General features: G+C 37.3%; 1 protein-coding gene across 1 annotated transcript; it reads right to left on the reverse strand.

Annotated features, from left to right (window-relative positions):
- Positions 1-588: 588 nt before the first annotated feature.
- LOC103401586 (peroxidase N-like) lies at positions 589-24,880 on the reverse strand. Its single transcript, XM_008340303.2, has 4 exons — positions 24,662-24,880; positions 24,387-24,569; positions 21,096-21,261; positions 589-1,016 (listed from the first exon to the last, which is right to left on the reverse strand). Exons 1-4 carry the CDS (start codon positions 24,878-24,880, stop codon positions 589-591), a joined length of 996 nt encoding a protein of 331 aa, XP_008338525.2.
- Between the last annotated feature and the right edge of the window lie 697 nt (positions 24,881-25,577).

Raw genomic sequence — 25,577 nt, forward strand, 5'->3', positions numbered from 1 at the left:
TCAAAACGTCACAATGCGGTGAAGGTGAAAACATATAGAATTCACGACATTTTTTTGTACAAATTTGTAAAATCGCCTAGAAACCGTGATGTGGGCTAATAATTATTTGGGTGGCGTGTAGCTTGATATGAAACCTATAAGTCTTGGATGCATTACAACAATCTACAATATAGAAGGATTGGTTCACTAGCTACAAATAGTACCGATACCTTTTAAGATAAAACTCAACATTGACATAGAATTATAATATAGCCCTAATGAACCCAATATTTGGACTAGGGTGATTGAGCACAATATCAGTACTAAGTAGTGGGCTCACGCCGTTGCACAACAATTTGGTTAGGTAGCCTCTTGCCTGGACTTGGAACTCAGATATCTTGAGTGAGAGCTGGGTACGTATCCATTCTTGCCATATATATTAAGTTAATTATTTCAAAAAGCAAGGGGATTGTATATCAAGAGTACCAAATGCATGTTCATTCAGGCTCCACTTCTCTTATTTATCAACAAGCAGAGGTCACATAGTTTTACGATGTTTGAGATACTAATTTATGGACGAATATTGATACTAAATGGAGCTTACCGCATCTATGAATTAACCGCTCTGCAATTCTTCCGAATTTGTCCACTCAAACCAGTAAGTGGACTAATATTTCCCATCTTGATCATGGACTTAACAACGTCATCAAAGAAAAGCTTAGGGTTTCTTCTGTAGCTGTCAACAAGAGCTCTGGTCATCATTGAAACGGATTCATCATCACTACTAAATAGAATTTGGTCAGAACGAAGAAGACCCTTTCCATCGAGTAAGTTCTGGAAGTAGTGGTTGTCAAATAGATCATTCGAATTTTGGTCAAGCGCCGATACTTCGTTGCCATCGCCATTCACAAGACATACATGTTGCATATCAGATAGCATGGTTTTTTCAATTGTACTATCTGGACCTCCAGTGTTCGAGAAGTTCCAAAGTCTTTTGCTGAAAATGGCACACCTAGCTCTTCCAATTGTATGGGCACCTATGTACACACTGTAAAGATACTAGTACTTGCAGATTTGAGAGAGATGAGAGAAAGAGAGATTTGTTTTAGTAAAATTGCTTTGTTTTTGTTCAGTCGTGAAGGTTTACAATGATCACCTATATAGGTGTTTTAGTATAAAGCTTGTAGAGCAAGTATTCCTTGTTAACTACCTTCTTATATCAACTAACTTTATCTCTAACCAACTTTATCCAAGTCCACCAGATTCTAACTACTAACTATATGCATAACAACCTATTTAATCTCTTGACAAGTGGCTTTATTTTGACCATTGATAATCTCATCACTTGGATCACAATCTTGCACCTTATCCTTCTTACATCCCCCTGCAATCTGATGCTCAAGGGCACTGAGCATGAGATTGCTGCAATGCTGTTGAAACAATGGTGCATATAAGCTTTTTGTAAGAATATTTGAGATTGATCTGTTGAAGACACATGTTGAACTTGAAGATTTCCTTGAGTGACTCTCTCCCGCACAAAATGATAGTCTATTTCAATGTGTTTAGACTTAGCATGAAACACAGGATTGGTAGATAGTGCTATGGCCAAAACATTATCACAGTACATCATGGGAGGGGAATGTAAAGATATATGCATATGACAGAATAGTTGTCGAATCCATGCAAGTTGAGCAGTTGTGATTGCTAGGGCTCGATACTCAGCTTCGGTAGAGGATCGAGAAACAATGTGTTGTTTTTTAGATGCCCAAGAAATAGGATTTGAACCAAGAAACACAACAAAACTTGAAGTCGATCTCCTATCATTTGGATCACCTGCCCAATTGGCATCACTATAAGCTTGTAGATGCATTGGTCCTAGTTTGAAATGAATACCATATGTAGATGTTCCTTTAAGGTATCGAATGATTCTTTTCACTACAATAACATGTGAAACCATAGGATTGTGCATGAACTGGCAAGCTTAATTAACTGAAAATGAGATGTCAGGTCTAGTAAAAGTAAGGTACTGAAGTGCCTAAACAACACTCCTATATTGCTCAGGAATATGATAAGGCTTGCTATCATCCTTGAGTAACCTGTGATAGGGGAGACATGGTGTGGCACATTGTTTAGACTCCAGTAAATCAACTTTATTGACTAACTCATTGATATACTTGGTCTGTGATACAAACAATCCTTCTGAGGTATAACTATTCTGCAATCCCATAAAGTAGTGTAATAAACCCAAATCCTGCTTTTCAAACTCTGCAGTGAGAGCTGTGATAACTTGACTGATCAAGTGAGAGCTGCTACATGTGAGAATAACATCATCAACATACAATAACAATAACACTGTTCCCTATGAAGACTGCTGCATAAACAAAGATGAATCAGCATTTGAGACTTGAAACCCCAAACTTGGTAAAAAACTGGTGAACCTTTCATTCCATGCTCGAGGAGCCTGTTTTAGGCCATATAGTGATTTGTAAAGTTTACAGACATAGTTTGAGGGATGATTTACACTTCAAAACCCGGAGTTTGTGCCATATAAACTTCCTCTTGAAGTATGCCATGTAGAAAGGCATTTTTGACATCGAGCTGCCTGAGAGACCACTTGAATTGAGCAGCTAAGGCAAAGATCAAACTTATAGTTGTAGGTTTCACCACAGGGCTAAATGTTTCCAGATAATCAACACCATCTTCTTGGCTATACCTTTATGCTACAAGCAGTGCCTTATACCTTGCCACAGACCCATCTGCATTTTTCTTTATTTTGTAGATCCATTTGCATCCAACTAAATTCTTATCAGGTGGTAATGGAACTAAAGATCAAGTCTTTTGAGAATGAAGAGCTGTTATTTCTTCTTGCATTGCAATCTGCCATTCTCGAACTTGTGAGGCAGCTTTGAAGGTTTTTGGTTCGGAAGTAACAGTAACTGAGAAAGCCTTCTTTTGGAACACCTCATTCTTGAACCTTGTTTGCATAGGATGTACATTCTGTGGTATTGGCAAAACAACATTTAGGTGCTCATGTTGAAAATCAGGATCCACAGGGATAGGGTGCTGTGTACTGGAACTGATTGGGGATAAGTGATGTAGTGAAGAAGCACATGGTATGTTTGATGTAGGATTTGCAGTTGGAGGTATAGAAATAAACTCCAGAGCACTAGATGCAATTGTTTTCAAAGAATCTGAGGCTCTAGATGCAGACAAAGATTCTGAAGCACTAGATGAATGCATATTCAAAGAATTTGTGGTCTGAGATGATAATGAATGAGATGAGTGTGAAAGTGAATGCAATGAAGGTTGTAATGCTTGATTTGTTAATGTGATTATTAGAGGTAACTGAGGTGAATGTACTGGAGGATTTGGTGAATGTAATTGTGATGATGCAAAAGACAATTTTAAGTGTTGAAATAAACCAGGGTTTGAATATGGAAAAGTAGATTCATCAAACAAAGCATGCCTGGCCACATAAATTTTACCATTAGCAATATTTAGACATATAAAACCCTTATATTGGCCTACATATCCCAAAAACACACAAGTTGCTGTTTTAGGCTGAAGTTTAGAAGTGTTATAAGGTTTTAAAAGGGGAAACATGCACAACCAAAGACCCTAAGATGTTTGATCTCAGGAAATGTGTTATATAACTTTTGAAATGGTGAGTGCATATTTAAAGAAGCATAAGGCATCTTATTGATCAGATAGGAGGTAGTAGCACATGCATGAAACCAAAATTGGGTAGGCAAGTTTGCAGTTTGAAGAAGTGTAATTGTTGTTTCTACAAGATGCCTATGTTTCCTTTCTGCCAAACCATTCTGTTCAGGTGTATATGGACATGATTTGTGATGTAAAATACCATGTTTTGACCAAAATTGTTGAAACTTATTGCTTGTATATTCACCACCACCATCACTTTGAAATATTTTGACTATAACAGAAAACTGGGTACACAAATAGGCATGAAACTGAACAAAGATTGCAAAAACTTATGATTTATTTCTTAATGGAAAAATCCATGTGTATCGAGTACAATCATCTATGAATGTTACATAATACCTAAACCCTTCATAAGATAGTAAAGGGGCAAGTCCCCATACATCACTGTGTATTTTCTTTAAAGGTTGTGCAGATTTGGTTACAGGAAAATTAAATGGTAACTTGGTGAACTTTCCCTTTAAACATGGTGTACATATTGAGGAGTATGTGTCTAGTGATGCAGGAACTTGAGATTGAAGTAGAATTGCAAAAGTAATTGCATTGGATGTGTGTCCTAGTCGTTTGTGCCATATGCTTGAATTAACTGGTTTTGCAAGGAAGCATGAATAAGATGCAGGTGATGTAGGTGACTGCTTCTATGAAATAGTGAATGGAATAGGGTAGTAACCAGCTTTACACAGCCCCTTGAGTAGTATTTTCCTTGTGGATTTGTCTAGAACCCAAAAAGAAACATCATCACAAATGAATCTGCACCTATTGTCCTTGCAGAGTTGAAAATGGATAACAAATGCTGAGAAAGTTTGGGAACATGTAAGACATTCTTAAGAGTGAGGGAATGTTGTGGTAACACCAATTTAGAAGTACCAATATTAGAAATTTGCAAACCTGCACCGCTTGTAGTGGTAATTGTATCAGTTCCTTGATATGGGGTAGGCATATCCAAGTTTGCCAATTCCGAGGTCATGTGTGATGTAGCACTAATGTCTGCAACCCAAAACTGTTCAGATGGTGCTGAAGGTTGATGATTGGCATGCATAGTAGTGAGATTGACATTTGGAGGCCTGCCTTGATATGCAAAGTTGCTTCTGTGGTAACATTGGAGGGCTGAATGTCCATATTTCCAACATATTTGACATTGAGTAGGAGAGCTCGAAGTTGTGTTAGTATGTCTTTGAAAATAATCTGCAGCAACATAACCTTTCTTTTTGCATATTTGACAAATAGGAAAATTAGAATGATGATCCGAGCAGTTCGATTGATATGGCTTTGGAGTACCAAGAATGCTAGGATTACCATTGGGAAACCATGTACTAGAATTGTATTGAAATCTTCATCTACCTTTACCTCTGAAATTATTGCCCTTATAGCTCCCATAGTTATGATAACCCTCATTGAAATTGTTATAAGACCCATTTCCATGATTATGATTTGTAGAACTTGATCCTTCACTATGCTTGAAAGACTAATCAGAAGAAGATCTTAATTGCTCATTATCGATAACAAGTGATTTCCCTTTGTTAGATTGAATTCTAGCAACCATGGCACTGCCAAAAGATAGTCCAAAAGAACTGTCAAATGATTGCTCAATAATGGCTTCTTCTGCCAAGAGTTGAGATCTGAAATCCTTGAAAGATATTCCATTCTCCCTTCCTCTGCCCACACAATGGAATGTGATGAATTCTGTGGGTAAGCCTTTCAATGCAAGTATGATAATATCATCATCATCATCAAAGAGTACTCCAGCTGCAGCAAGATGGTCTCTTGCATCTTTGATCTTTTGGAGATAGATCGAAACTGATTCTGACCCTTTCTTGATATTCTGCAGCTTTGTCTTCATCTGAAAGATTGTAGCTTTTGTTACCGCAGAGAACCTTTCAGTGAGATTCAACCACATCTCAGAAGAACTCTTGCTCCCAATGATGCAATAAATGGCAGTCGAGGATAATGTGGCAATGAGTAATTGCATTAATGCACGATCATGCATTTTCCAGACCAAGTAGTCATCATTTTCAACCCCTTCAGTGTTAGAATCATCGTTAAATCTTGGTGGGCACTTTCTTGACCCATCAACGAACCCCATAATTCCATGGCTTTCCAAAAGCAATCGGACCTGAAAGTTCCAAGTGAGGTAGTTTGAGTCATCAAGTTTTACTATAACAAAAGTGGAGACTATAAAGAGAAGATTAGTGATAGGTGACTGAACAATTTGCAACTGAGCAGCAGTGACCATTTTTGCAGAATTTTTGCAGAAAATTTTCGCTGAGGCTTTTGATCGAACAGTTGGTGGACGAACAAGAAGAAACCAACTTTCTGAGAAACTTGTATATTTTTCGTCGCCAAAAATCATAGAGAGATACAAATTAGAGGGTATAAAAGAGAAATCAATGCTTTAGAGATTGAGCGGAAGCACCGGATCGGCTGGCGATGATACCATGTAAAGATACTAGTACTTGCAGATTTGAGAGAAATGAGAGAAAGAGAGATTTGTATTAGTAAAATTGCTTTGTTTTTGTTCAGTCGTGAAGGTTTACAATGATCACCTATATAGGTGTTTTAATTAGTGTGTTTATACCATATTTAGGGCCTCGTATTTAGACCTCGTATAAATACTCGGGGGACTTAAATGTAATTATGTAATAAAAGAAGGGGCAAATATGTAATAAGTGAGGAGTCCTTATTCTATAAAAGGACCCCTCACCCTCACAATTAGGGGAGGCCAATTCATAAGGCTCCTCACCCCTTCTCAAAGCTCTCACTCTCAGAACTATCTCTCTCCTTCAGATAAATCCATAATCAGTGTGGACGTAGCCCAAACCTTGGGGTGAACCACGATACATCTTGTGTTATTTACATTACTTGCAGATTCACGGTCGGATTTACGTTGTTCCAAGACCTCCGGTTTTGTGCATCAACATTTGGCGCCGTCTGTGGGAATCGATACTATAAGTTGTGTCGGTTCTTTTTCATTTTTTCACCTCCACTATGAATCTGCAAAAACCCAAAAAAAAAAACCCAAAGCTTTCCCAGAAAACCCAACGGTTCTTTCCCAAAGCTTGTGCCCCATTTTGTTTTGTATTAAAAAGTCCCACGAAATATGTGAAGGCAAAGATTAAGATTGTCCGAAAAAAAAATATGGCAGTTCAGGCACAAAGTTTGTACCTTTATGAAGATTGGTCGTCGGCGGCGCCGGGGCAGTTCCACTCTGTTTCGGGCATTGACGACATTTTTTCCTACATTCCGAGCCCTTAGCCCCCTGCCGTTCCTCCTCCAGTTAATTATTTCCAATTTCTCACCCAAAATAAAAAAAAAACACAAAAGCAAAAATTTCCCCATCCCCCTAAAAAAAAGATCAATCATCTGATCTGCCGTCTACGACACTGATTCAATCTCCTAGAGATCTCCCATTTGTTTCGCCCCAAAACAAAAGCCTTTGGTTTTTCTGCATGCAGCATCATCGCAATCCGTTCGATCTTCTGTGTGATTAGGAAATCTGAATTGATGGGTTTCTTGTCGGATCGAACGGTCAACGTTTTTTTTTCTCAACCTTTTCTTTCGCTTTTACCTCTAAATCTCCTTCTTCTTTCCCGATTTGAACCTCCAAATCGCGTCTTCAGGATTAGACTGTCTCTGCGAATTAAAGGTTTCGTGCTTTTTTCGAATTCAAATTCAGGAGGAATGAGCGTGACGAAGTCTCAGGTTTGGCAGCCCTGCAAGAAGAAGGGTAGTTTCAATATAAGCAGCTGCTGCAGGTGCCACGCCATCAAGCCCCTCTTCTGCGGCATGGGTAACAACCCCACTGTGTACGAGCTGGACGAAGACCCCAGAGGTAAGGACTTGGAGAGGGCGTTGATGAGGCTGCTGGGGACTTCCTCTGCCGTTCTCGTCGTCTTTATCAATGGCAAACTCGTCGTTTTTATCGATGGAACAACGACACTCTTGTTCCTCTTCTTAAAGAGGCCGGGGCTCTCTGGCTCTGAGACTTGTTCGTTCTCTTTTGTCTTGAGATAGTTCAGGCACAAAGTTTGTTGTTCGAACCACCTTTTTCTTCGTCGACCGTTTCGGTAAAAAGTTTTCGTCTTGGCATGATATACCATTGCAAGTGAGTGATGGTGTATTCAACTTTGTGGTTGAAATACCCAAAGGATCGAGTGCAAAGATGGAGGTTGCTAATGATGTGCCAAACACCCCGATAAAGCAGGATACAAATAAAGGAGCATATTTGTGCTTCTCAACCTTTGGATCCATAACCAAGCTGATCAGTTTCACCATTCTTGCTTTCCTGCTTCAATGAGCATCTTCTTTACATGGTGGTAGCCATGTGAAATCACTTTCTGAAGGCCCAGAGGATATTTCTACTTGAGTTATAAAATAGGGTGGGAAACAAAAGAAGAAAGCAGAAAGAAAAACAATCAAGTAAGCTGTGGCACAAAAGCAAAAGACAGAGAGGCAGTGGAAAGAAAAGAAGAAAAGCAAAAGATCTTCGTATTATTATGATTCCTTCTGTCTGCCAGATGAAAAGACAGAGAGAGTGCAGCAGAAAAACACAAGCAAAAGCAAGGAATAAACACCTGCACTGCAAAAGCAAGGAATAAACACCCCACCATAGTGATGCGGTTTACTTTTCTTGTTTTTTGTATGATGTAATTTATTTTTCCTATCTTTCGGAGACATTTGTATAAACCCCATCAGAGGGTAATAATACTAAAAAAAAAAAAAAGCAAAGCCCAAAATAAATGGGCTAGAATGTTATGTAGAGGACGAAGGCCCATAAGCCCAAAATAGCTCCAACCAGGCGATCAAAAGTACGCCCAGTACTCCACAATTATTTGGCAACCTGCCACTATTACCACCAACCAGGAGATCAAAAGTACGCCCAGTACTCCAAAATTATTCGGCAACCTGCCGCTATTACCACCAACCAGGTGATGAAATGTACAACCCGTACTCTAATATCATTTGGTAACTAGTCATTCATGCCACCAACCAGGTGATGAAATGTACAACTCGTACTCTAATATCATTTGGCAACTAGCCATTCATGCCACCAACCAGGTGATGAAATGTATAACTCGTACTCTCCTTCATGTCACCAACCAGGTGATCAAAAGTACGCACAGTACTTCATATTATACATGAGCATTACTCATGTCAATCATACATAAACATTCATGAGCATCACTCATATCAATCATACATAAACATTCATGAACATCACTCATGTCAACATTCATGAGCATCACTCATGTCAACATCCATGAGCATCACTCATGTCAATCAAACATTCATGAGCATCACTCATGTCAATCAGCTTCAAAAGCTTCATTTACAAAAGCTCTAGCTTCAAAAGCTTCATTTATAGAGCTCCAGCTTCAAAGCTTCACTTACAAAACTTCAGTGCAGGGTATACAAATAACGTCTCCAAACAACCGCCACTTCGGCCCATACATGGATTCAATTTGAAGTCTCCAGCCAACAGACTCTATTGACCGAAGACTTGGGGGACTACATCATGTACCATATATTGGGCCTCAACTGGGCCTCATGAAAAATACTTGGGGGACTCTAGCCCATCATTCATGTATTGAGGAGCGAGCCCTTATTCTATTAAAGGGACTCCCTCACCTGAAGGGAAATTTATGAGTTTCATGTGGAATTTCTAGATGACTAGCATGCATATACAATTCAAAATTTATATACATGAGCAACGGAAGCATGTTATCAAATAAAATCAAAGCTATAGTCATGCAAATCCCCTTCAAGGTTCATAGGTTTATATATAATGCATCAAAACATTTTAAAGAATCAAGAACAAAGTCAAGGAATAGATCTATACCTCTTGATCTTGATTTTAGACCAAGGATGGACCACCTCCAAGCTCTTTGCTCCTTGAAATCCTTGAGCTTAGCTTCCATCCTTGCCTCCTCCACTTTGAAAGAATGAGTGCTCCTAGGTTCTCTTCAAGTTTCCAAAGTAGGAAACCTCTAAAGATCCTCACCCACTAGTGTAATGAGAAGGATGAAGGAATAACCAAAAGGGTGAAAGATTGTTAGCTATTTTTCCCTTAAGGTGGCCGGCCCTTGTGAGTATTTGAGAGAGTTTTTCTTTTGCCTCTTTGTAGTTCTAAACACACAAAAAAAACCCTCATGAAACATTTTCTATAAAGTTCCTTTTATAGACAAAAGAAACCTAGTCAACAACTTGACTATTCTTCTCTCCTAAACACCTAAAGTGGCCGGCCCTTGTAGTGTTGTTTGGGCTTTGGGCTTTTATTATTTCAAGTCATTCAATGCTTGAATGAAAGCCCAATGGGTTTAGGCCCAATGGGCCCAATTAAACCCGAACGTTTCTTTAAGCCCAAAACGATCTTTATCGCTTTTATGATTTCTTTAGACTTTTCTAAATTAATCACAACACATAATTAATCCAATTAATTGTTTCCATCATCCATTAATTACTCACTACAATAGTGTATTGGTGAACAATCTTTTAGGTTCTAATTAGCAAGGCAGTGAGGTAATTGGCACTAATCCAATTAATTCAATCACTTAGTGAATTGAAACTTCATTTCAATTCACCATTCTTCTTTGATGACTACATTTAATCATCTAGAAGAACTCACAAGCTATGAGTGACATCTAACCATATGTCATAGCTACCCAAGCTAATATAGAAGTTTATTCAGAGAACCTATTCAGTTACAATTACAATGTAATTCGATCCTTCTCTAATACAATACTCTCAATCACATCATTAGGGTATGGATATATTATGTCAAACCCCTAATGTGATTATTCCTTCTTATATGATTCATTTGAGTCGTATAGGAACGCATTCCTTTTAATACGCTCGATACTTCGGCCGAAGATTCTCGAATCATATCTTAGAGCATTCTTCCTCTCTTACCGAGGATTAGAGATTCCTTGTTGCGCATACACTTGCCTTCATGACTAAGTGGCTTAACCCCAATCATGCCGTGGACACCCTCGAATGGGGAGACTTTGACATAATCAAAGATTAAGTACTTAGCCACAAGACAACGACGATGCCTCAGGTCTAAGGACTACTTACATTATTCCAACCATTAGAGTTACTTGCTTGACATGTGAGTAGACCTCCATGCAAGTACTCTCGTTCGATTGTGTTCAGTGAACTCATTCCCCTAATGAGCACCTACATACTTGTCTTAGTGTCACAACACGAATGGGATGAGACTTTCCATCCTTCCATTTGAAGCAGACACAGTATGTACCAGTCTACGCATTGTCAGTATCCCTCTGACAATCCAATGACTAGGAACCTTTTGGACATTTGGTTATATGAAGAAGGTCTCTGTAATCTAACATCATTAGATTACTTCTTCAATCAATCTATTGTCCATGGATACACTATTTAGGACATATATCGTTCATTGAGATAGTCCTAATTCGTGTTTTTGCCTTTGATGTATAAGATTCATCCATACATCCATTCATTTGTCCTGAAAGATTTCTTCCAAAGATTGACTTTCAGGGCATATTTCCCACAATCTCCCACTTGCACTAAAGTCAATCACTAGTGTATCTTATACATCTTAGCTGAGAGAGCTTATGGTCGTAGGTTAACTTGGTTATGTATTAATTCCTTTTATTATTTAAAAGGGATTTACTTATCAAATGTTTCCAAAAACATTTGATGATGTCTCTTCATCGTGTTCGAATATTTTGATGAGACCTTGATTCCACGGCTTGAGCTATCGCCCCATTACGTCGTAGTATCCTACTAACGACCTTATGGTTTGGATTCAATCATTGGTTCTATAAGAACCTCTTCATTCAAAACACTTTTTGAAGCAGTTTCTAAAACTATATATCGACATATATTTCGTTTGTATACTTTATACAAACTTTGCTCCAATCTTGAGACCATTGTAGTACAATACTAACAATTCATTCATATGATTAGTACTTCATCCATTATGAAGTTCCATTTGTTAAAATGGCTTATCTTTCACTTTGGTTAATCAACCTAAGTGAATGCACGCTTCCAGAGTCCCACTCTGATGTTTCTTTCTTAAAGGCAATAATACTCTATCAGTTGCTTTGGTTCTGATCCTGGGATATAGTAATATCTTAAAGTGACAACCCGTGTGGTTTCTTCATCTTTGGATATCTACTTCACAAGTCAATACATGTGTCCCTTTTGTGATTTTATGACACATTCATTATAAGGGTTATGAAAGTGATTTTCTATCATATAGTAAAATGCTTTCTTAAATCTCCAACATCTGAGATTTAATTCCATATAACATTATTGAAATAGCCTTGCTATATCAATAAGTCCAATTTCAAGTCTATACTTCAAAATTGACCGTGTCATATTTTGTCATTTTTCGAGTAACATCTATGTTTAAGTAAGTCTATCAAATAGACTTTATTCATATCTTTGTTGCTTAAATTATGACATCACTCCCACTGGCCTTGTTTGTAACTTAGCATTCCTTCAAAATTAACAATTATAATTTCTTGATTTGAATGCATATTGCTCCCATTAACTTAAATGAATCATACACAAAAGAATTCCTTCTCCAGTAATTCCAAAATGTGTGACTTGTTTCATTAAGTCTATTCATTTAAATCATATGGTGTCATACATCATATTTCACGTTTTAGTCATACTAAGACCTTTAATGTAGTCATATAAGAATTATCTAAGTCTTTAGTGGAACATAGCTCCTTCTAAGGACATAGAAACTCAACCATTCCTTCTAGGTGGTTGTTTTAATTCTTTATCAAAACTACATAGAGCAATATCGTTACATGAGATGTCGAATTTGGATTGTCTTGTTGTTAAACTATATGTTGTGACTCATTTTGAAACTTATTCCCTTTTGTTTCATCAACTTGTCCATATGCTTTGTTATTAGCTTGTTCTCATAAAAAGAGAATGATGGACAACTCCCAATATATAACCATTTTATGCTAGGTTGACGAAACCAACATTCAAAGACTATTCTTTAAATGTCTCACAACATAGAATTTTAACGTTTGAAGAGCTTGAGTTCTTTTAACAATTAAAATTACAAACTCTTAATAATAGTCAAGTACTATTATTCATTTAGACAACTATAAACCAATCACATTCAAGTTTATATCCATTTTCACACCTCCCACTATTTCTCATGACTTTAATGAGAAATCACTTTATACATTCAAAATGTATAAAATTGGAATATATTGGAAGAAGACATTGTGTAGTAGCTTAAAACATTTCAAGCTTATTTGTTTCAATCTTCACTAAGTTAATGTCTTGTTATTTAAGTGACTAAAGTCTTTAAACATTTTATAGATTTAGACACTTCTTTCTTGGTTTCATCACTAACACAATTGACATTTTAAAACAATTTTAAAGAATGCCCAATATGTTGTTCAAAACTACTAATTGAATCAAGAGTGATCTTGATCATTGTGATTTAAGTGATTAACCTTATAAGAAACCTTTTTCTTATTACTTATATCATTGTGATATAACTCTTGTATCTCATCTAGGATACAACAAGACAATTTTCAATTCATAACACTTTTTTAAGGAAATAGTATATTAAAAAGGCATTCATCACATTACATGATAATTCAAACATTCATAATGTTTAATACAATAATTATTAGCTCTAAACATTTAGAGACTAATATAAATACCTTTATACATTTAGGCATTAATAGTGGTCTTCCATCATATGAAGCCACATAATAAGTTCTTATCAAAATAAGAAAGTTTAAAGACAATCTTTAATGCCTAACAAACTTCCTAAGTAGTGAGCAAAAAACATAGTAGCCGAACCCTTCACCACATTTTCTTTGCTTGTTCTTCTTCTACTTGGCTTCTCCACCTATATACAATTATACAAGTGATTAGTGCTTTATATCAAATATAAATATTTAGAAGATCTAACATTTAGAATTGAAGATAGGAACATAAACCATACCTTGTGGTTTGTCCTTAAGACTTGCAAGATATAACCTGCAATTCCTCCTCCAATGCCCCTCATTTCCACAGTGGTGGCAAGTCCCTTTGGGCTCCATTGCCTTCTTTTTCTTCACTCCTCCTTTCGGCTTAGGAGTGGGTGACTTCTTCTCCTTCCCTTTGCCTTTGCCTTGCGGCATGGCCTTGGAAGAGGATGGCTTGTTGTAGGCTACTGCAGCAGTCCCTACAACGTTCTCTTTCTTCATAGTCTTCTCGGCAGTTACTAACATATTTAGTAACTCAGAGAGAGTACTATCCATATTATTCATATTGTAGTTCATTACGAACTGCGCAAATGAATCAGAAAGAGAAGCCAATATAAAGTCCTGGGCCAATTCCCCGTCAAGTGGAGTACCAAGGTTCTCCAATTGTTCAATGAATCCTATCATCTTCAGTACATGTTGGTGTACTGGAGCCCCTTTGACCATCTTGGTCTTCACAAGCTCACAGACAGTGCTAAAGCGACGGTTGCGCGTCCCTTCGCCATATAACTCCGTAAGATGGAGTATTATGGAAAATGCACTGTCCATGTCCTCGTGCTGTCTCTGTAGCTCCTCATTCATGGAAGCCAACAGATAGCACTTGGCTTGTGTGTCATCCTCAACGTGCTTGTCAAACTTAGCACGTTCATCCTCTGTAGCCTCAGGGCCGAGAGGTATGTGAGGTGGAGGCTTGTCTAGTACGTAAACAATCTTCTCCAATGTTAGGAGAATCTTGACATTACGATACCATGATGGGAAATTGTGCCCCTCAAGGCAATGTTTGTCGAGTATTTTTGCGAGTGTGCTTCCAACCATATCTATATACATAAACAATTAAAATAATTAGATTGATTGTTGATTAAGTCAAACGATTCGGGTCTTTAAACCGAATGACACCACCCACCATTTTTGGCAAATTCCATATCCCCCATAATGGAATCCGGGAGATTTCAAAGAAAGCTCCTAGCAGGTTATGGGAGGCTCACTATTACCAAGCCCACCTCACGATTATACGATATCGGCTAGCAACAATAATAATGAGAGAGTACGCTTACTCATTTGCAACAACCTTTTGCAATTACCCATCTTTTTGGCCTCTAGAGAACAATGCCTCACGATTATACGATATTGGCACCATTTCTCTTAGTTAAGTTCTTTCCCACCATGCTGGTTTAGATAGGGGTTCAAGCATGACCTCACGATTATACGATATTGGCCACACTCGTTGCCTATCTTCACCTCATCAAATGTTTTAAATAAACTCCTCCTGAATATAAGCATGCACTTTGTCACTTCCCCATTATAGGGTGAAGGCGGTGTACAAGTCATAAACGCTTGGAGCCTACCATGGTGGAAGGCCACGAAAAAGTGTTCAAAGCACTCTTACGTTTTCAACTTAATATTGAGTGGTTGAGGGATTTTAAGGTCTCATCAATTTCATTTATTTAATCACAATCAAATAAATAATGTCCTATTACAACTACTAGTCCAAAGTTAATGAAATTAGTAGCATATAATATCCCCACTATTCGTTTTTCAAAAAAAAAAACAAATCAATATCAAAACATTTTTCAAAATATTGGAGATATATATAACTACTAATTGTATTCATTATAGTTTAGTAGCGTATGATACTCCCACTATTTGTTTTGAGAAAAACAAATCAATATCAAAAACGAATTTTTCAAATATTGGAAGTAACTACTACTACTACGGTTTTTGCATTCCTTTGAAATTGGATTTTATAGTTATCTTAGGCTCTTGGATGACTATGGACTTATTAGGTTATTTCAACAACGAGCCAACATTGTTGAATAAAAACTTGGGTAGGTTGTGTCAATTTAATTACGTGCTTATCAATCCAATTAAAACCATTTTCATTGAGCCATTAGAAATGAAAGACAATCATTCATTGCTAATTAGGGCGTTGGACCCATTTAATCTTTAATCTCATGTCAAAACCCTTCTTTTAGTTATGTCTCCTTACCAATAGTTAAAGAAACTCTAGTCTAGCACTAGAGGGAATCAACTAATGAATAGAGATTAAGAAGTAATAAGAATTACAAACCGATTTGTACAAATTCCTATAAATTACATATACTAAAAGGAGAGAGATAGATTAACGTCAAACGTGACAAGGTCCAATTAAACAGTAATTAAAACACATTCCCAAGGTTCAAACAATTTGATTTTAGCGCCTTATCTCATAGCTCAATTATCGTTTAAGGCATAAGTCCAAAGTCATCCATTTCACAACTATTTAAACACATTTAAATAATTAAATGGAATGCAACATAAACATTTAGATTTAGTGCATATGGGCATAATATAAATATGAGTTTAAACAACTAACAAAATTAAAGTCAAATATTTTAACTTTCTAGTTAGTAGGGGCCTAATTGCAAATAAGAAAAAGTTAGGGGTCAAACCATAAATACTCAAAAGTATAAAATGTCTTTTTCTAAATTACAAAATACCCCACAAGTGGGTATTTTGATAGGGTAGGCCGGCCATATATTGTGGGGATGGAAGGTCTCACTTATCTTGCTTTAAATCATTTCAAAGTAGGAATAACAAATTTTATTTGTCACTTGTCTATGCTTTAAGGACTTTAATGAAACAAAATGATGGAAATTCACCTAATAAAGATTAGGATTTAATATATTTTTGAGATGGCTATGGATGGTATGTACATCATCCAAAACCACAAAACAATGCATGAAAACCATTTTCATCAAATCCAAACCATGAACACCAAGAACAAAACCATGAACACATTTTCAAGATTTATATGTTCTTGGTGATTTTTCAAACCCAAAAACAAAAGTGACAAGATTTCTACTTTCTAGCTTTAAAGTGTGTGTGTGATTCAAAATAAAAACACAAACACTAAGCCAAAACCATGCCAACCCCAAGTAACAAAACCCCAAATTTTGTTCATGACTTATTCTTCATTCATGCATACAAAACAACTTTTACATGCATATCTTTTTCAACTCTTGATTTATATTTTTTCAACCATTGAAAAACAAAAGATAAACATACTTTTAAATGAAGAAATAATATGTCATACTAGTTCTAAACTCATTTTTCATTCATGCATACAAAACATTTTGCATACATATCTTTCTCAACTTTTGACTAACATTTTTCAACTATTGAAAAAACAAAAGATAAACATACTTTGAATGGAAAAGTAATATGTCATACATAACATTAATACCCATATGCATAAAATCCAAAAGGACACATTATACATAAACATTTGGCTCTTGATACCAATTGAAGGGAAATTTATGAGTTTCATGTGGGATTTCTAGATGACTAGCATGCATATACAATTCAAAATTTATATACATGAGCAACGGAAGCATGTTATCAAATAAAATCAAAGCTATAGTCATGCAAATCCCCTTCAAGGTTCATAGGTTTATATATAATGCATCAAAACATTTTAAAGAATCAAGAACAAAGTCAAGGAATAGATCTATACCTCTTGATCTTGATTTTAGACCAAGGATGGACCACCTCCAAGCTCTTTGCTCCTTGAAATCCTTGAGCCTAGCTTCCCTCCTTGCCTCCTCCACTTTGAAAGAATGAGTGCTCCTAGGTTCTCTTCAAGTTTCCAAAGTAGGAAACCTCTAAAGATCCTCACCCACTAGTGTAATGAGAAGGATGAAGGAATAACCAAAAGGGTGAAAGATTGTTAGCTATTTTTCCCTTAAGGTGGCCGGCCCTTGTGAGTATTTGAGAGAGTTTTTCTTTTGCCTCTTTGTAGTTCTAAACACACAAAAAAAACCCTCATGAAACATTTTCTATAAAGTTCCTTTTATAGACAAAAGAAACCTAGTCAACAACTTGACTATTCTTCTCTCCTAAACACCTAAAGTGGCCGGCCCTTGTAGTGTTGTTTGGGCTTTGGGCTTTTATTATTTCAAGTCATTCAATGCTTGAATGAAAGCCCAATGGGTTTAGGCCCAATGGGCCCAATTAAACCCGAACGTTTCTTTAAGCCCAAAACGATCTTTATCGCTTTTATGATTTCTTTAGACTTTTCTAAATTAATCACAACACATAATTAATCCAATTAATTGTTTCCATCATCCATTAATTACTCACTACAATAGTGTATTGGTGAACAATCTTTTAGGTTCTAATTAGCAAGGCAGTGAGGTAATTGGCACTAATCCAATTAATTCAATCACTTAGTGAATTGAAACTTCATTTCAATTCACCATTCTTCTTTGATGACTACATTTAATCATCTAGAAGAACTCACAAGCTATGAGTGACATCTAACCATATGTCATAGCTACCCAAGCTAATATAGAAGTTTATTCAGAGAACCTATTCAGTTACAATTACAATGTAATTCGATCCTTCTCTAATACAATACTCTCAATCACATCATTAGGGTATGGATATATTATGTCAAACCCCTAATGTGATTATTCCTTCTTATATGATTCATTTGAGTCGTATAGGAACGCATTCCTTTTAATACGCTCGATACTTCGGCCGAAGATTCTCGAATCATATCTTAGAGCATTCTTCCTCTCTTACCGAGGATTAGAGATTCCTTGTTGCGCATACACTTGCCTTCATGACTAAGTGGCTTAACCCCAATCATGCCGTGGACACCCTCGAATGGGGAGACTTTGACATAATCAAAGATTAAGTACTTAGCCACAAGACAACGACGATGCCTCAGGTCTAAGGACTACTTACATTATTCCAACCATTAGAGTTACTTGCTTGACATGTGAGTAGACCTCCATGCAAGTACTCTCGTTCGATTGTGTTCAGTGAACTCATTCCCCTAATGAGCACCTACATACTTGTCTTAGTGTCACAACACGAATGGGATGAGACTTTCCATCCTTCCATTTGAAGCAGACACAGTATGTACCAGTCTACGCATTGTCAGTATCCCTCTGACAATCCAATGACTAGGAACCTTTTGGACATTTGGTTATATGAAGAAGGTCTCTGTAATCTAACATCATTAGATTACTTCTTCAATCAATCTATTGTCCATGGATACACTATTTAGGACATATATCGTTCATTGAGATAGTCCTAATTCGTGTTTTTGCCTTTGATGTATAAGATTCATCCATACATCCATTCATTTGTCCTGAAAGATTTCTTCCAAAGATTGACTTTCAGGGCATATTTCCAACATCACCACCATTAGAGAGCATTAACTCTAGCCCGTATTTATGTATTGAGGAGCGAGCCCTTATTCTATAAAAGGGACTCCATCACTATCATTAGAGAGCATCGCCACCTACTGAGCAACTGCCTCGCCGCGAGCATCAACTCTAGCCCATATTTATGTATTGAAGAGTGAGCCCTTATTCTATAAAATGACTCCCTCACCTTCGTTAAAGAGTATCACCGCCAGCTAAGCAACCGCATCGCCACAAGCATCACTCCTAACCCATTATTCATGTACTGAGGAGCGAGCCCTTATTTAATAAAAGGGACTCCCTCACCATCATTAGAGAGCATCAACTCTAGCCCATCATTCATATATTGAGAAGCGAGCCCTTATTCTATAAAAGGGACTCCCTCATCGTCAAACGCCACAAACAGAGCCAACCAAGGCAACATAAGCCACGAGCCTCGCAGCCTCGCAACGTGTGCTACTTCTAGTTGAGCATCATTTCAGATTGAACACCACCTCATATCAAGCATCAGTTCAAGACAACATCTACTTACTTCGGCCCACACATGGACTGAATTTCAAGTCTCCAGCCAAAAGACTCTCTTGACTGAAGACTTGGGGAACCACTGTTTATACCATATTTAGACCTCGTATAAATACTCGGGGGACTTAAATGAATTATGTAATAAAGGAATGGGCAAATATGTAATAAGTGAGGAGTCCTTATTCTATAAAAGGACCCCTCACCCTCACAATTAGGGGAGGCCAATTCATAAGGCTCCTCACCCCCTCTCAAATCTCTCACTCTCAGAGCTCGCTCTCCCCCTCAGATAAATACATAATCAGTGTGGATGTTGCCCAAAACTTGGGGTTATCCACGATACATCTTGTGTTATTTACATTACTTGCAGATTCACGGTCGGATTTACATTGTTCCAAAACCTCCGGTTTTGTGCATCAACATAGTACAAAGCTTGCAGAGCAAGTATTCCTTGTTAACTACCTCCTTATATCAACTAACTCTATCTCTAACCAACTTTATCCAAGTCCACCAAATTCTAACTGCTAACTATATGTAGGGGTGGAAAAAATTCCCTAAAATCCTGAACCGAACCGAAAAAATCCCGATCCCAAACCAAAAATTTCCCAAACCGAAATTCTCGAAATTTTCGGGGTGCTATCCCAAACCAATCCCGAAATTTCGGTACGGGATTCGGGATTGGCTTCTCGATATCGGGAATCCCATACCGAACCGAAAATATATAATATTAATTATATATACATTTATATATATTTATACATATATATTATATATATTATTCTTTTATAATTGATGTTAGTAGTTTCTAATTCATGCTCTGCAACCTGAAATGCCCTACACCTTGCATATTTTTCATGTTCTGTTTGATATTCATTTGGATTTTATTATTGCTGCTGCCATGGCTAATGATTTCAAAAGGCCTGATTCTTTTGTCTCTCAACAGATTGCAAAAAGGGTTTAATTAATTTGAATTTTGACTCTGATAAAAACAGTCAGGCATGCTAGTTTTAGATTAAATGGTAGTGTGAATGAAATGACATTCCTAGTTCATGAATGTGTTTTTGAATTATATATTTGAACAACAATTCATAATTTCATATTTCAATTTGGGATTCCCGATTTGTCCCGAAATCCCGAAAATATTTTGGGATTCCCGAAAATTTAGTTTGGGATTGGTCTTTAAATTCCCTTCCCGAAAAATTTCGGTTTGGGATTCGGGATACTAGTTTCGGTATGGTATCCCATACCGAACCACCCCTAACTATATGCATAACAGCCTATTTAATCTCTTGACAAATGGCTTTATTTTGACCATTGATAATCTCATCACTTGGATCACAATCTCGCACCTTATCCTTCTTCTTACACACACATGATGAGCAAAGGGAATAAGTACACAAAGGAGGATAGGGCACTACATTTTAGATATAGGGATAAGTTTATACACACACAAACATATTTGTTATATGATATATACATCTATTTATACACTACTAGAATGTTTGACCCAATATAATTTCATTTTTAGGACTCCCCAATTCCTTTGTGATACCCCAATACCAATCAAGTTTGACTCTCAAATGCAAAATGCATACAAGCACGCCAACAGAAACGAAACAATAATCTCAGTCGTTTCTAATATATTAGCAAAGATAGAAATTGCAACCATTTCTATAATTATATAGGCTTTTTTGTTATGTACCTGACAAGGAGACCACATCTGTGACATTGAGTCCAACATTGCCAAAATTTGAAATTATTGTATCCAATGTGTCATATTGAGAAGGAATAGCAAGATTAGCTCCTCTTTGATTTGGCACCTGTCCGTCCCTTCTTCCCAGTAAAACTTTCCACGACGGGCCTCCACTCTCACATTGTCATGCCCTTAGAGCAATTCCACCGGGGATGGGATAGGCCGGCACCCAGCCAAAAAAATGGCCCGGCACCTAGGGAAATCTCTCCAGCCCAACAGATTGCCTGGCACCCAGCCCAAGCTGGTCTCTAGGCCAGCCCAAAATTGACAGACCTTGGGACCGGCCTGTATGACGCTTGCTGACGTCAGGGAGGGAATGAGCACGGAGGGAGAAGGCAAATGGCCTGAAGGTGATGGCCTGAGTTCGTCGGAAAATCTGAAAAAATGCACCAACAGCATGTTTGCATCAACACAAAGGTTTCCAACACGATTTATATGTTAGAAACCATAAGAATAGGATTGAGAACTTACCCAGGTGAAATGCAAGAGATTTCACCGAGATTGGACCTTGAACTCGTCGGAGTTGTCCGTTTTCCTTTGTCGGAATCACATGCAGGGAATTAAGCCCTCAAATTAACCACAAAACTTGCAACACAACAGGATTTAAAACTCAATAACACAATACAGTGATAGAAACATCACTTGGGTTAGAGATTGAGAGCTCAAGCTCTCGGCTTCAATGGTAGGATCTCGCACCATACACCGATGCCGCATGCAAGGCCATGGTTGGGTTCCTTGAGCTCCAGGGATTACAAAAATAATATTTTGTATTTGATTTGTTGAAGGTTTTGAAGAGGAAGGAGAATGATTTGTTGAAGGTTTTGAAGAGGAAGGAGAAGGAAAGCTCACGGGAGTGAGCTGGAAAAGAGAGAGAGAGAGAGAAGTAAAGGGAAGATGACCGGACAGAGAAGAGAAAAAATAAATTAAATGATAAAATATTAATTGATATAAATAAAGTAATATAATATTAGATGGACTGGGTGCCAGCCTATTTTTAGGGGTGGAGCTGCTTTAGCCTATTACTGTTCAGTGGGGTCTATTACTGTTCACTTGGGTGGATAAATACGCTAGGTGCTGGCGCAAAGTCCTTAGGGGTGGACTTGCTCTTAGATTCATCTGTCGCGTCCGTTCTTCTATATAATAATTATATGAATCTCGAACCTCTACATTTAGAGGCCGTTTTCGCTACATGCTGCCTAATGACCTTTGCCACGTTTAATGATATTATCTACCCTAAGAGGGTGGGGAAGTGAGTTAAGCCTTACAATGGACTAGTAATAATGTAGTTCAAATTCGCATTTGCCACGTTAAATTAAATGTGATGTAATATATTGTAATTACTTACTTGAGCTCTTTTCTGACAAAACAACAACTAACTAGTTTTTTTTAGTTGAGCTAGTTGCATTTGAAGAAAGTTAGGGTTCCACTACTAACCTAATTGGCTATATAGAGAGTAGCCCAACTTATTTATAAGTTTAGCACATGGACAACACAAAGCGGGTGATGTAGAGCAAGTGTGACCGTTGGCTTCACATGCAAAACAACTTGCTTTGATACAATGAAGAAAGTTGGGGTTCAATTATTAAACCAATTGGTTAATTATATGGGTAGTAACCCAACTTACTTATAAGTCAATACAACAAGGTACCTCCTCCTATCAATGTGAGATTCATTCTTCACAACATCTAATGTGGGTTGGTCAGATGTTGGAGGGAATCGAAAATCTTCCCTTGTTCAAATTTGACTTCATATCCTAATTTTGTCATTTACTATGTTGCATCGGCAATTTAAGATAAGAAACTATTGACACTTCAAAAATCTTATTATGCATACTGCTCATAAGAGTACTTTTCTTTCTAAAACTAGAAAGTTTAGAGTGCACAGTTAAATTTTTTACTACCAATAACAATTCCCTTTAAGATATTAAGATATTTTTTATATTTTGTTTCTCTAATTCGTTTTCTATTTGAACTCCTAGACCTTCTAGTACCAAGAGGCATAATATAAACATCTTGGCCCCGTTTGGCACACCGTATAAGATATCGGATAGTACTAATAATACGGAGTACGGTGTTTGGTGTCCAATTGTATTAAATAGCCACCGGATTAAACAATCTGGTCCCACCTACTTTATACGGTAAACACCCGCTTGTTTATCCTCTCCAAAACCACGGGACAGTTTAGTCGGGTCCTTCCTCTCCAGACACAGCCATGTCTCTACTCCAGCATAGCCGTCCTTCTCGATGGTGATGATGTTGCCTCCCACCTGGTCCTTAGCCTTCGTGACTATGACAATCGGAACGGCGTCGCCGTGCTTGGTAGCCAGCACCTGAGCGACGCAGAGCCCACTGATTCCACCACCCACCACCACGCAGTCAACAGAGGTGAACATCTTCTTCTTCGTTTCCCCTCCCTTTGTTCTTCCCCCTCCTTCCCACAAATCCCAAAACCCAATTCCTTAGTCGGCGAACCTGCAAAGCAGAAACTAAAAAAAAAACGATGGAATTTGAAGAAGAAGAAGAAGAATATGGGAAGAAAGAGAAGGATTGGGAAATTCAAAGATTTGAAGAAGAAGAAGAAGAGCCCGATTGTAGCTAAATGGTTATGGTTTGCTGAATTCAAAATAATACTATATCATTGTACTAAATGGTTATGGTTCAAATTCCATCACATTCTTCTTCTTCTTCATCCTCAGTTCTTCCAACGAACCCAGTCCTCCTCAGTACTTTTGCTGGGTTGATTTGTAGCTAAAAAAAACAAAAAACAAAGAAGGATTGGGAAAAAAACGATGAGAATTTGAAAGGTGGGTTTTGCTCTTTTTCTTGTTGCTGCCTTTGTGGTGGGGTTTCGTTCAGGGAGCAGACGGGGAAGAAGAAGAAAGGATAGAGAGGGAGGGATTTTGGGGGGTTTGCGGCGGAGAGATCTGGGAACAAAAGAGAGGATTTCCGTTTTTTTATTAAATTTTATTTTAAGTTTGATTCCTCCTATCCGCTATAATACCAAACACAGTATAAATAATACGGTTATTAGTCCGAAACTACACCAAACGCCCGACTAATTTAGTCAGTACTATCCGGTGGCTATTTATCCTATCCGACAGAAATAGTCAGTACAGTCCGAGCTGCCAAACGAGGCCTGTTAGGGGTCTGTTTGAGGTTTCCTGCAAAATAATGGGTTTCATACCTTCTCTTTGGCATGTTACTACCTTATTAATTTGAGAAACCAAAGATGAAAACTTACCAAGAGTACAGAATCTCGGGCGATCAGGGCTAATATATCAGCACAAGATACAACTCCACTACATGCACCCTCCACAGCATTTTTGACTTTGTCTACCACTTCAAATCCTCTTGCTGAGTTCAAATTTGAAGTGGGAAATTTCTCACTGTTACGTCCATCCAATAGAATGGATGCATCACAGCCCCAATTAAGGTCAAATTACGTGAAAATATATGATTCGGATGAAATCATAAAGGCCTGTAAAAAAAATTATTGCCAAAATTTTCTGAACTCACATTCACAAAGCAATCGAGAAAGTGAAGCCGAAGCAACGAAGCTGCCATTCGCATTTCGTTCTTTACAGCATTTGTAACCTCCTTCCTGACTATTTTATAAAGATCTGGACATATCTGCTTATAGAAATCTGCAGAAAGATCAGACTTCACAGCTAAACACAACATGAATACATTTATGAGCAAAAATATGCTATTATAGTCTACAGATCTATACTTCATGGTTGTTTAGCGAAGGCCAAGAATGAAGAGATAAATTTGAAGTTATATTATTAATAGCAAAAGTTCAAGCAGCTTCATTAAAATTGCATAAACCCCAATCCATAGATGAATTAGTGCACTAAATGTTTTGCCAATCAGAAATTGACAAAGCTGTGAGATTTCTGATTATTGGGTTGCAATCATTTAAACTTGTACCATGGAAAATGTGAGACAATGAATCAAAGTAAAACATTTGGAAAGCATTAAGGGTTCAATAATTCGAGGAACTTTGCCAAAATTCCGTGATACAATCATTAAGTTGCCGATGCATCAAGAATGTTTAATAGTTATAATTCTCTAATGTTATGTTTGGAGGAGGGGTTTTAAAGTACAAAGGAATTTTATATTCGATTGTTAAAAATATACAACAAAAACAACCAATAAACTAAAACTATAAAGCTGCTATTAGAACACTACAAAACCACTAAACAAAGGTGTCTTGTGAAAGCTCTTTCAAATGTACTGGATCTTTCTATCTAGATTTTTGTGGTGTATTCAAAACATATTTTAGCACAAGTTCTATAATACCTTAAAATTTAAATTTCCTCGTCCAAGGACACCATAAAGAACTAAAGACATAGTCAGGAACAAATTAATATTGACATTATAGAGTACTCAACTATTTACAGGATAAGGTTATCAAACAATCAAATGCAGA

This window comes from Malus domestica, chromosome 11 (assembly GCF_042453785.1).
Source record: "Malus domestica chromosome 11, GDT2T_hap1".
NCBI classification, from domain to species: domain Eukaryota; kingdom Viridiplantae; phylum Streptophyta; class Magnoliopsida; order Rosales; family Rosaceae; genus Malus; species Malus domestica.

What these genes read in the sequence shown, in the direction of transcription:
- LOC103401586 (XM_008340303.2), bottom strand. Translation starts at nt 24,880, where the DNA reads ATGAAGTATAGATCTGTAGACTATAATAGCATATTTTTGCTCATAAAT. An exon ending in CCCGAGATTCTGTACTCTTG is followed by an intron (nt 21,262 to 24,386) that starts GTAAGTTTTCAT and finishes TGACAATGTGAG; the next exon opens with AGTGGAGGCCCGTCGTGGAA. An exon ending in AGATGTGGTCTCCTTGTCAG is followed by an intron (nt 1,017 to 21,095) that starts GTACATAACAAA and finishes GTGTGTACATAG; the next exon opens with GTGCCCATACAATTGGAAGA.